At 46.3% G+C, this 12,520-nt stretch overlaps 1 protein-coding gene across 3 annotated transcripts in view; it reads left to right on the top strand.

The window, feature by feature from the left end:
- ELMOD3 (ELMO domain containing 3) overlaps positions 1–12,520 on the top strand; it is a 227,320-nt gene that overhangs the window by 171,767 nt on the left and 43,033 nt on the right. For all 3 annotated transcript variants that reach the window (XM_086943445.1, XM_086943444.1, XM_086943446.1), the window contains one exon: positions 7,544–7,674. In XM_086943445.1, the coding sequence (XP_086799571.1) occupies positions 7,544–7,674 (131 nt within the window). The remainder of the gene's footprint in view (positions 1–7,543; positions 7,675–12,520) is intronic.

The following is a 12,520-nucleotide window of genomic DNA, read 5'->3' as shown; positions in this document are numbered from 1 at the left end:
ATTCAAAGTGTTCCGTCACTCTTGAGAAGTGCCGGTACTCAGTGCCCGTCCTTTAAAGCCCTGGGGATAGCCAAACCTGGTGAGATACCCTGGCTGGAACCTACGTCACGCTAGTCGACAAGTCTTTCATCACTAGAGATTGCATCTTTATTCAGGATGAAAAATCTTATATTAAAAAAAACACACGGGCTACCAGTGGGGAGAGAGGGGGGTTACTGGTGTAACATTCGAGTCACAAAGACGCCCTCTGGAGTAACGTAAAGATGGCGTCTAAGCAGTTTAGATATACACCAGCCGTCGGGTCCACAAAGACGTCCTCTGGAGTAAAATAAAGGTACCATTACGGAATCGAGATTTACACCAGCCGTTTTTCAACATTCTCACAAAGGTGCAGGTACTCTCCAATTCAAAGTATTCGGTCACTCTTGAGAAGTGCCGGTACTCTCCAATTCAAAGTGTTCCGTCACTCTTGAGAAGTGCAGGTACTCTCCAATTCAAAGTATTCGGTCACTCTTGAGAAGTGCAGGTACTCTCCAATTCAAAGTGTTCCGTCACTCTTGAGAAGTGCAGGTACTCTCCAATTCAAAGTATTCGGTCACTCTTGAGAAGTGCAGGTACTCTCCAATTCAAAGTATTCGGTCACTCTTGAGAAGTGCAGGTACTCTCCAATTCAAAGTGTTCCGTCACTCTTGAGAAGTGCCGGTACTCAGTGCCCGTCCTTTAAAGCCCTGGGGATAGCCAAACCTGGTGAGATACCCTGGCTGGAACCTACGTCACGCTAGTCGACAAGTCTTTCATCACTAGAGATTGCATCTTTATTCAGGATGAAAAATCTTATATTAAAAAAAACACACGGGCTACCAGTGGGGAGAGAGGGGGGTTACTGGTGTAACATTCGAGTCACAAAGACGCCCTCTGGAGTAACGTAAAGATGGCGTCTAAGCAGTTTAGATATACACCAGCCGTCGGGTCCACAAAGACGTCCTCTGGAGTAAAATAAAGGTACCATTACGGAATCGAGATTTACACCAGCCGTTTTTCAACATTCTCACAAAGACATCCATGGGAGTAAAAAGTAAGGGTGATACATTAACATCTTAGATTTAAACCAGGTGCCCTACACCATGTTTACAACACCACAGGAGTAAAGTAAGGCATGCTCGTTACGCGTTTTACTTTTACGCCAAGTTTTGTTTACTTTATCAAAGGCTTTGAGTGGAACGGATTTAGGGAGGCGCGAGCGTTGCTGGAGTCACACCAGCCTCTTTACACCATTGGGAAAAGGTTTTTCATTGGCGCGAGTGAGGCGGTGCCAGGGAGCTGCTGCAACTCGGGTTTACACCATCACAGGCACTTTACTGAACACATACAAATGGTACTCGTGCACTTTTACCGGGCTGGATGCGCGGCCCCGTGCTTCGACTCCTGAATGAGAAATGATGGAGCGCTCCGAGGCGACGACGAGAGCTCTGCAGCGCTTTCTATGAACAAGAAAAAATAAACCGAAATATGACAACTGTTGGAACAACATGAAAAGGTGCTTTTAAAGAACTGCGATCATTCAAACTATATGTACTAAAGAAACAAATGAATGCAGATAAAGGTCAAAATGACAAGCCACAAGGTGGGGAGAAACCTGGCTCTGGGTGTTTGACATCTCTGAGACAGATGCCAGCAGCCGGCTAACAAACTCGGAACAGTGAGCTGCTTGCGTGAGTTAGACCGGACTCCAAAGAGCGCTGCCGCCATCTTCAGGTATTATGTAGTATTGCACTAAACGATGACGCATGGGTCCTATTTTGAAAAGTTACTAATCTAGAAAATTTCACAAGCGCTGCGCCTAGCTTTGAGATTCCTTCGGAGCGCTTTAGACAAGGGGAACTAAAATACAGTTCAAGGAAGGAAGTGGCGGAATTCCAGTTCCATAGGGTATGCCAGAAACCGTGTCAGGTGCTCCTCACTCCAGTTCCGTTGAAGACTCAAAGTAAACAGAAACACACTAGCTACCCCCCTTGTCTTGGCTCTTACACAATTCTGTCCCGCTCTAGTCGAAGCCTCAGCCGTAACCTATATTTGAAAATATTTTCCTTGTTACGATGGTTCATGCAAACAGGCTTCCTTTCAGTGTAATTGTAGAAGACATAAAGGCTTCCTTCAGAGACTGCCTCAGACTTCAACACTTCGTCAGCAACTGAGTCCGTGCACAATGAGTGCGGAAACATTACAGTTCACGAGAGCCTTTTCACTGTGGACCATAATCACAAACAGGAGACAGGAGCAGGAAGGCGGGTGCCCTCAATCCCGGACCAGATTCGGGGGCGTTGACGAGAAGAGGCTTTCGGCTGACTTAGCCAAAAACCAAAAATTCTCGGGAACACCCCCGAATCTGGTCCGAGATTGATGGACACAGCCTTCTCTCAATGGCTAGCCTCCATTTATGGAGCTAGCCAATGAGAGAGTGGGGACGGTCCAGTCCTCACACACACACATCATTAAGTTTTTTCTAGCCATGCGTACTTCGTACGCATTGGCTAGTCAAAACCTAAAAATGCCAGGACTAGACACAAGTGTTGGCTGAGTATCTTCACTTATAGGAACATCCCATCCGTTCCCTGTATTTCATACTAAAATTACCTCTACTTGTGGCTTTGCAAATTCGCGGTCAAATATTCCTATACAACCTCATTGCGAGAGAAGTTTTCACATAAAAACAACCTTCCTACTTGTTGGGAAGAACCGAACGATTTCCATTCCCACAGAATTCCAAATAGAAAAAAGAAATGTCACAGGTATCTAAAATCCAGTCTTCTTTAGTGTGTTCTTTTTTCACCTTTGCATCTGGTTTGTCGAACATTGATGGGGTGCCTTTCTGTGTGGCTCTGTACTACTCTGTGTGGCTCTGTATCACTCTGTGTGGCTCTGTACCACCCTGTGGCTCTGTCCTCCATGGGGTGCCACTCTTGGTAGCTGTGTACTCTTTGGCTTTTGATCCCTTCAGGATGCAATTCACATTATAGACAACCTAGATGTAAGAATAATTTTCTTAATCCTAAATGTTTTCCCTTGTATGGCGTAGGGGAGTCATGCAGGGCTGATATATGTATACCATGTGAAGACCAATAATAGACACATGACTCAATAAGGGGATCCACAACAATTTTGGAAATATACTTCTTTTGTATTTTATTTTAAGACCAAGATCTTCGCAATAAGGTAAGTTTGTTTCCAAATAAAAAATACTTTTCACTTTCAAAAGTCGACACTTCGAATATTTTTGAAGCAGTTCAGTGTTATCCTATGAGGAAAACAATGTGGTAAACCACAGGTAAGTACCACACTTACAAATCCAGTCTTCGGCCTCAAAGGTCAGCAAGGAGCAAGGGACAGGTGAGTACCAAAACTGCACCACCAATGGCACACGGGCGGCCAGGTGCAGAGTTCAAAGTCTTAGTCTGGCCCAATGCCTTTCACTGGAGTCTATGGGTGCCTGTAGCCTCACTGCTTGCAGGTAAGTGGATTATTTGTAGAGGCCAAGGTTTGGTGGTTAGCACAAGCACAGGGGAGGCCACAAAGCAGCACCAAACATACACCACTAACGGCACAGGAGTGGCGGGGTGCAGGGTGAAAAATCCGCGATGGGTGCAAAATCAGCTCCGGCACCCAAATCTTTTGAATGGAGTTTCTTCTTTTGACAGGCTGCATGCGCCACCTTGGAGGTTGCAAGAGGAGACCAACGACAACAGGGGTAAGTAGAGATGTAAGGGGTCGTAGGGGCACCGTCGGTTCAGCTCCCCAAGGCCCAGGGGCTTTGGGTGCAGGGTTGCCTTTTGCCATTTAAGTTTTCTTACCGGAACCAGTATCGGTCAAGGGGAGTCTCCAGATTCAGCCTTCAGGCGTCGTCGTGAAGGTCCGGAGCGGTCAAGGTCCGGATCCCTGAGGAGACTTCACAGGGCAGGTGGGCCACTCCGACTCAGGCCATGGGCATAGGTGACAGAGAGGGCAGGGATCGTGGTTCCAGTTGGATCCAGAGCCCTTTGAGATGTTTTCTTTTGGACGAGTCCTATATCCATGGGAGATTAAAGTCCTTTTCGAAGGCAGCAGTCCTTCAAGGGTTTTCAGAGGTCACTGGCTGCAAGACAGGTCGTAGGTTTGCTGAAGCTGGAGAGAGGCCAGTAGGGCTGGGGCCAAGGCAGTTGACGCCTTCAGTCTACTCTGCAGGGATGTCTTCTTTCTTCTTAGATCGTCTAGGTCTGGGGTCAGGCACCTTAGAGGAGTAGCAGGTAGGGCCAATGGGCACCTAAACTGGGGTGACTACACCCTCTATGTGCCACCCTCCTGTGGGTGGGTGCATAGACCTAGCCCTGATTGGAGGGGGTCTCCCCATCTTCAAGATCGCAGGGACCGAAAGATGTGCTTCACTTTTCCTCCCCCACCTTAGGGGTGGAGTTGGCAGAGGTGTGTACACCTCCTATTCTCCTAAATGTGCCTGCCGGATTTCCCACCCAAACTGGGGGTGTAAACCAGGGGCTGCCATCTGCTACTAGCAGCAGAGACTGGGGGTTCAGAGACCACACCAGGGTTGGCAGGTTTTCAGGGGGCATTTCTGAGGCACCCTTTGAGTAGATGGTAGACTAAATCTCACACTGGCATCAGCGTGGATTTAGTGAGAGGGGTAGTTTGGTACCAAATTCTCCTGTGTTTAGTGGAACCTTCATGGTGATGTGGAACTAGAGTTGTCGAGTTCAAAGCCCATGTACTCTCTATGGCTTCAATGATATTTACAATATTACGGAATGGAACCAAATATTGTATGTCTGTTCTTGCAGTTATGCTCTCACCTGGGATTTAGTGCACCCTGCCTTAGGGCTGTAAGGCCTGCTGGAGGGGTGTCTTAACTAGACCTCCAGATGCAGTGCTGTCTGGCATGGTACCCAGGCAGGGTGCCATGTCGACTTTGTTTTTTTCTACCTCACAGGTGCATGCAAGCTGCAAGGGCAGTGACATGGTCCTGGTGAGGGTATCCCAGGGGACTCTCTTCAGTTCACAGGTCCTAGGTACCACTTACTAGGGACTTACACGGGACAGACGTACCAATTGTGGATATGTTTTAGGGAAGAAGCACTGGCGCAGGGGACCTGGTTGGCAGGGACCCTGTGCACTACAATTGAAACCACATCAAAACCAAGCAAAACGTGGGGGCTAACTTTGTAAAAAGAGGCACTTTTTCACACTATGCTAACAAGCAGGCAAAATTAATTCTTTGTACAGGCTCAATAGATTGTGACCTGTGTATTTTGGGTGGACCATGCATCTAGATATATCAAAGTGCATTTCTTAGAAATGGTGGAAACTACTATTAGACTTTTTTCCACTTTACCAAATGGACATCTTCCCAGGTATGTGATGGTCAATCTCTTTGGGGTGAAGAGACAAAAGTGCTTGATTTAAAGTCTGGTGGATGGGTTACTTCATCGCAGCTTGACAGATATCTCTTTTGCCTTCTTACAAGTGCCAAAGAATATACTGCACTTGCAATAAAGCAGACAAGACTTTCATCATATTTGTGGTGGAGTAGTCCGCAGGCTAGACTCTTAATCGGGCTCATATGCTGGCACTGTTTCCTCAACTGGGACTGATCTGAAAAGAACTCCTCAAAGCACACTTTGCGAATGATACTGATGGTTTCTTCAAGCCTACTTAAAATCTAGTCTCAGACCTCCCAATGAAATTTCCTCACTGTCTTGTTTCTTGCAGGAAAATATTTCTTTGATGGGGGAGGGTCCGATTGTTCAACTCAACCCTCCATCTCAGGGCTTCAGTGTCTGAAAGTTTAGCCTACAATCAGCTTTTTCTGTTATAGGAGATTCTAGATCTCATTTAAGCGATGAAAAAATAAAACAAAAGACAGCAATACAAAAGATTACCGTTAAGAGGCATACGTCCTCTAAAGACCTTTTTGTTCTAAATGTCATTCATTTCTGCATTATTATATTCGACCTTTCCTCCACAGCACATTCATCAGTGTTTGAGGACAGAGGAAATATTCTTTTAAAGTTAATGAGGCCTTTTTTGACTTTTGTATCAGCTCCTCATTTTACTTGTAAACTTTCTTAAAATATGTTGTCTTATGGGTTTGAGTATTGTCCTTGTCTGATATTAAGCTTGCATGGTTGCCATAAAACTTGGGACAAAAAGTTAAGCTTAAAATATTGAGTAAAAAACTGTGCGGCTTTGAAAAATTGTGCAATAGTAAAAGTCATTTGGTTAGCACTGTCTACTCCATTCTTTCTAGATGTTCTTGTGCTGCCTGTACACTTTTTATGTTTCTTGTGCTGTTGTCTTGCTGAGGTTGCGGAAGGGATACACCTGCCTTGTGCCCACTTTAGGCTTGTTCCCCTTCCCAGTAGTTCTTAACAATTCACCACGACCTCCGACATGCCTTCAAAATTCCCTATTCTGTTTTTTTTTTATTTAATACCATGGGCCACTTACTGCTCTGCATTTCTTTGTAATGTTCTTTTGTGTCGCACTCATGTAACTCCTAATTAAATCTGTCTGCAGTCCTCTGCTGTTGTGGCCACCTTGTAGCGTTTATCTATCTTTTTCTCACTACTTTAAATTTAGTTAAATATCCAAATGTCTTGTTTTAATTTAAATTAGCTTTTTTGATTCTCTATCTCCTTGTGACTTCAGTCTTGTCACAATCAGTGGTGCTACTTTTGGGTAAAAGAAACGCAAATTTTTTGGTAGCTTGTTTCGTGGTTGACTGAATTTACTACCCTCTGGCATCTGCCATGTTGTAATACCTTCTCTCGCCTGATGTTGCTTTTCAATACATCTTTATCTTAGTCTTGGGAATCATCAGATTCATACAACTGAAGAAGTTAGGACTATCAATATAAATGAAGTTACCTTTGTAATTCCTGTATTCTTCGCATTAGGTCCCTAAAATCCTAGAACACAGCCGCCTTTTCCTGGATCTGTCTTGCTCATTAAGTATTCTCTCTCCAGGAGCTAACTAGGTGACGGGATACACAGCAGGGGAGCAGGCAGAATACAAACTTGTCTGCTTTTAGCTGATTACATGTATTGCTCTTAAACTTTTAGGGCACATGTTTTCTTATGCGTTCTTACTAGAGGATTTTCATTTGTTTGACTGGAATAGCAAAGACAAATGATACACTACTCTAATGGTGAGTAAATCTTACTTTCTTTCAATGAAGAGAGCAAAGCTGAAGTGACTCCTTTGAGGTACAGCACTTCTTAGCCTGGAGCTCATTGTTTCCATATTTAGCAATCTAAGAGTTAGAGTTCAGCTGCAATGTAAATGTGAAGTCTGCTTTGAAATCTGCGTTAATTAAAGAATTAATGAAATTAGAACCCTCGACCTGCAAGTAATGGTGACTGTATGTAAATGAATGTTTCAATATGATAGACCTCCTAAATTTTTGTTTGGATTAATCTGGTGCCGGGATGATGTAGTGGACCTTCGGTCACAATTTCACTTCTACCTCTCCTGGTCCTCATTTCTGATCTCTTTTAGGTTTGGACCCTGCCACAGACCTGCGTGCGACTGGACTTTTGGGCTTGATGCACACCCTGTATCTTGTGATGGACACTCGGACCTTACCACTTGCTCGGGAAATCTTCAAGCTGTCCCAGCATGAAACACAGGTGTGGTGTACAACCTATTCCCTACCCCTGCCTGTTCAGTTTGTGTCTTGTTTAGTGCCTATCAAATCCCAGATTTGTAGATTTGGCTTCAAGGATTAGGTTGAAATGGTTCAAGAGGATCTTGCTTCAAAAGTGTACAGTCAGCACAACCAGGTCTATGCTAAAAACTGGAAAAGCAGTACCGGTGCCATAAGTAAGGAGGAGGTCCATTTTAAATTGTGGCAATGCTTTTAAAGGAAATTCAGGTTTTCAGTTATTGCTTATTAAACTTGATCAAGTATTCCATGGGACAATCCTGTGTGTCACCTGTATACTTGTCTCATTTCCCGAGGAGGCCACTCCTTTGGGGTTACACTTCTCTACCTTTCATTTTGACTTGTTTTTCTAATGCTTCACATACACTTTCCAGTGTGCTGCAAGTACACAGTATATCTCTCAGATGAACTATCAAGTATTTGTAGGTTGGCTGATTTTTTTCTCACTGTATATAAATGTTTTTGCCATTTTTAGGCAACATTTGTGGTAACTATTTTGCTTAGGTTAAGGGGTGTGAAATCTATAATTGCCTCAGTCCCTTTGAGGGTGTTAATTGCATTTTCTATGCTGCTACAGTAGTCTCAGGAAACTGGGCCAGTATTCCAGAGCTATGTATTTATTGTGCATTCTGACAGATTTTTGTCTACTTGTCACAGCTTTTCTTTATTCACTGTAAGATATTTTTTGACTCAGTTTATTTTTTGGTATATTGTTGGTTTCAACACGTTTTTATTAGCATTTATAAGATACCACAGTGCATTATTCAGTACAACAATTGGCGGATGCCTCAGAGCAATACTACGAAGCTTTGCTGTCTATATCTCAATGCAGACATTGTTAGCTCAATAGGCCAAATGGATCAAATATAAGATTATTGCGCATTACAAGAAGTCACAGTATTAGTGGAAGGTAATAACATCGAGTATATAGATCTCTGTTGTAAGCATCGTGAAGTTCCAATTGTCTAGCGATAGAGGCTATGTCGCTAGGGTGCAAAGCCATGAGTCATCACTTTAGAATTCGTTTTCCACTAAAGAGGCCTTGATTGTGTGATGGCACCACTGTTGTAACTGTTGACAATATATAATTTAACAAGAAAAGAAAACAACCAATAGGGAGGGGAGAAGGACGGGGAGGGGACAGTAGGGGAAGGGGAGATGGTGTGGCGGGGGGACGCAGTAGTAACTTAACACTTTTTCCGTGACACCTCACATCGCTGGGGAGCGTTGCTGTAGCTATGCCAGTTACTATCTCTAGCGGTGCGTGAGGCGAAGCCAGGAGTGGCCAAAGTGTCGAGAGGTATATAGTCCAAGTCGCAAAGGATATCTAAGGGTGCCGTGCGGGGCAATCAGTCAGTGGGGTTCCAAAAACCCTCTGGATCTGTAGGATGGACTGCATTGTCAAAGAGGCGCAGAGCCCGCAGCCTTGGTGGCTGTAGTGTAGCATTCTCCAGACGTCCCAAATGGTCCACCAGCGGCTTCCACAGCTTCGTGAATTTGGTGTCTTGAAACTGTAGTAGCTCCGTTAGCAGCTCCATTGCCACTGTGTGCCACAGGCGGGTGAACCATACGTTCGTAGAAGGTGTTTCTGCTTTTTTCCAATAGAGGGCGATAGTCTGCTTAGCAGCGCCAAGCATATGGAGAGTGAGATCTCCGATAAAGCCTGCCTTTGCTGCTGGTATGGGTGAAGATTAAGGCGTGAGTGTTGGAGGATTTGATATATGCGGGAGATTAATCACTTGGAATTGTTGAATGTACGCGCCAGCTGGTCTAACGGCGTGAAAGGTCGTATGGCCGCCTGTGATAGAGAGTACCCCTGTATCCAGTGCCGGATTTGTATGTATTGGTATCTCTCCTTCTCTGTTAACCGGAGTTCCTGTTTGCATGGAGCAAAGGATTTGAAGCTATCCCCTAGGAAAAGATCACATATCATCCTGCAGCCCTTGTCTGTCCAGTTTGCAAAGTAAGGTGGGGGACAGGCAGGAAGGAATTGTGGGTTACGAGCAATTGGAGTGTGTGGGGACGGAAAAGAGGTGAGGCCCCTACGGACTTCCAATTTGTCCCAGATCTCTGGTACCGTTTTGGTAGGGACGCTAAGTAAGCGCTGCGGTGACGTGCCTCGTGAGGGAGCCACGCGTGGTCCCAAACACGGCGACAGTTAACTGACCTGTTCATGTGAAACCATACCTTCTCGCTCTCCCAGGCAGTCCACTCTGGTATAAAGCGAAGATGGGGCGCCCAATAATATTCTATCCAGATTAGGGCATGCAAGTCCACCCTTATCGTGCGTAAGCATTAAGATTTTACTAGAAAATCGTGGTTTCTACAACCCCCCCCATACCCCCCTATATGAAGGTGATTATTTCACGCTGCAGGCTCTGGATTTGGTGTTCTGGGGTGGGCAGCGGCAGGGTCTGGAATAAGTATAGTATCTTCGGGAGAATGGACATTTTAACTGTATTAAGACGCCCCAACCAGGAGAGCAGCAAAGATCTCCACGCCCGTAGGTCGGTTACAACAGAGTTTTTATATTCCTGCCAATTAGCCTGGGACCAGGTAGCTAGATCGGGTGTCGGGTTGGACCCAAGATATCTAACAGAACTGGTCGCCCACTGGTAAGGGACGAGGGCTTGCAGGGTCGCGATCTCTTCAGGCCGAATCGTAAGGTTGAGGGTTGAGCGCCTGTGACTTCGAATGATTGATTTTAAGCCCAGAGGCTTGTGCGTAGGACTGGAGCAGGGTATGCACTGCTGGCATCGTGCGGATCGGGTCAGTTAAAGTAAGAAGCAAGTCGTCTGCAAAAAGGGCAATCTTGTGTTTGATGCCCCGAGAGTAAGGTCGTGAATATCGGGCGACTGGCGAACCATGATAGCAAGTGTCTTTATTATGAGCGCAAACAATAGGGGCGACAAGGGGCAGCCCTGTCTAGTACCCCTAAGGATAGAGATAGGTTGTGTATGTTGTCTGTTAACTCGCACCCTGGCAAACAGCGAAAGGTAAGGAGCCATAATGCGTGCTGTCATCTGTGGGCCCAGTCCAACTTTCTGCAAGACGGCGCGGAGTAACCCCCAGTCCACCCGATCAGCCGCTTTTTCAGCATCCAGCGAGAGTAAGCAGGCGGGTATCTTCCAGTGCCTCGCCTTCCCAACCAGGTGTGCAACTCGGCGTACATTATCTGCACCTTGGCATTGTTGAATAAAGCCCACCTGATCCGGTTCTATGAGGCTGGGTAGGTGTGTGCTAAGGCGTTTGGCAAGAATTTTGGTGTAGAGCTTGAGATCCGTATTTAGCAGGGCAATGGGGCGAAAGGAAGAGCAAAGCATGAGGTCTTTCCCGGGCTTCGGGATGAGAGCTATTTCCGCCATCGCCATATCCGTGGAAGGCCCATTTTTATCTGTGAAGGAGTTGAAAAGGCGTAGCATGTACGGTTGAAGTTGTAGTAGAAAAGCACGATAGAACGCGACTGGTAGTCCATCCGGGCCCGGCATTTTGCTGAGGGGGAGCTCCCTAAGAGTACTAGTTAATTCCTCTAATGTGATGGGCTCCTCCAAGAGTTTGGAGTGGTACTCATTCAGGGGTTCCCAGTCACAAGCGTCTAAGGCGGCCGATATTTGACCCGGAGCAGGCGCGTCTCTTGCTTAGAGGGATGCATAATAATGTTGAAACGCTTGGAGTTTAGCGGATTCCTTTGTGACCCACGACCTGTCCTCTAGCTTTAGTTTAGCAATGTGTGCTTTGCCTGCGCGTGTCCTCAAACGGCGTGCCAAGACAGTACCCACCCTATCCCCTCCATCGTAGTAACGCTGTTGTAGCGCAAGAAGAGCGTGCTCGGCCTTGTTAGTTCTGTGTGCCCTAAGCTGTACCCGGAGTATAGCCCAGCGCCTCTTATGCACTGCCAACAGGTGCTCTTGATCTAGTCGCTCAAGCTTTTTGATTTCACATGTGAGTTTGTTCTCGTACAAGTGGGCCTCCCGCGTACTAGCAATGGCAATAGAAGTAAGGGTGTCGCGAATCGTTGCTTTGAATGCGTCCCATAGAACTGGAAGCAACGACTCCAGGAGGTAGTTCGTTTCAAAATAGGACAAGATAGCGGCCTGGAGCTCCACCCTGTCCACCGGGTCTTCAAGAATGTGAGGGGGGAAATCGCCACCTAGTAGGCCTCTTGGGGTGAGAAAAGTGTTAATGGATGAGTAGTTCTTCATGTGCTTGGTCAGAGATGGAGACATCAGACATGGTGGCTGATAGTGTATCGTTAACCAGGGTGTGTGATACAAAGAGGTAGTCAATGCGTGAGTAAGAGCGATGCGCATGGGAATAGTAAGAGCAGTCACGGGTCTCGGGGGAGTGATAACGCCAAATATCTATAAGACCCAGAGCAGTGAGGCATTTTTTCGTAGCTGCCGACATGGCTCCCACCCCATGGAATGAGCCCCCGCTGCGATCTAGGCTTGTGTCCCACACTAGGGTGAGATCTCCCCTTACTATTAGGTCCGAGTTCACCTGCTCTGTGTTCTCGTAGGATCTCACATAAGAAAGTGTCCTGACCCTGCTTTGGCGCATAGATGTTGCAAAGGGTGAGTGTGCGTGGCCCCAGCTTGACCACCACTTTAAGTAGTCTGCCCTCAGTGCCACGGATCACCTTAGAGTCTCCCTGGTGGATGCCCGCCCGGCAGAGGATAGCTACACTCACTGTTCTAGTGGGCGCCGCGGACCAAAACTGAAGAGGAAAGGGTGGGTGTGACATGCACGCTACGTCAGCCCTGAGGAGGTGGGTCTCCTGAAGAAAAACAATGTCAGGGTTTTGCAGTAGC

The sequence above is a fragment of the Lissotriton vulgaris genome, chromosome 11 (assembly GCF_964263255.1).
Source record: "Lissotriton vulgaris chromosome 11, aLisVul1.2, whole genome shotgun sequence".
In the NCBI taxonomy this organism is placed as follows: Eukaryota; Metazoa; Chordata; class Amphibia; order Caudata; family Salamandridae; genus Lissotriton; species Lissotriton vulgaris.
Note: the sequence above shows the minus strand (reverse complement) of the source record. Positions and strands in the feature narration are given on the sequence as shown.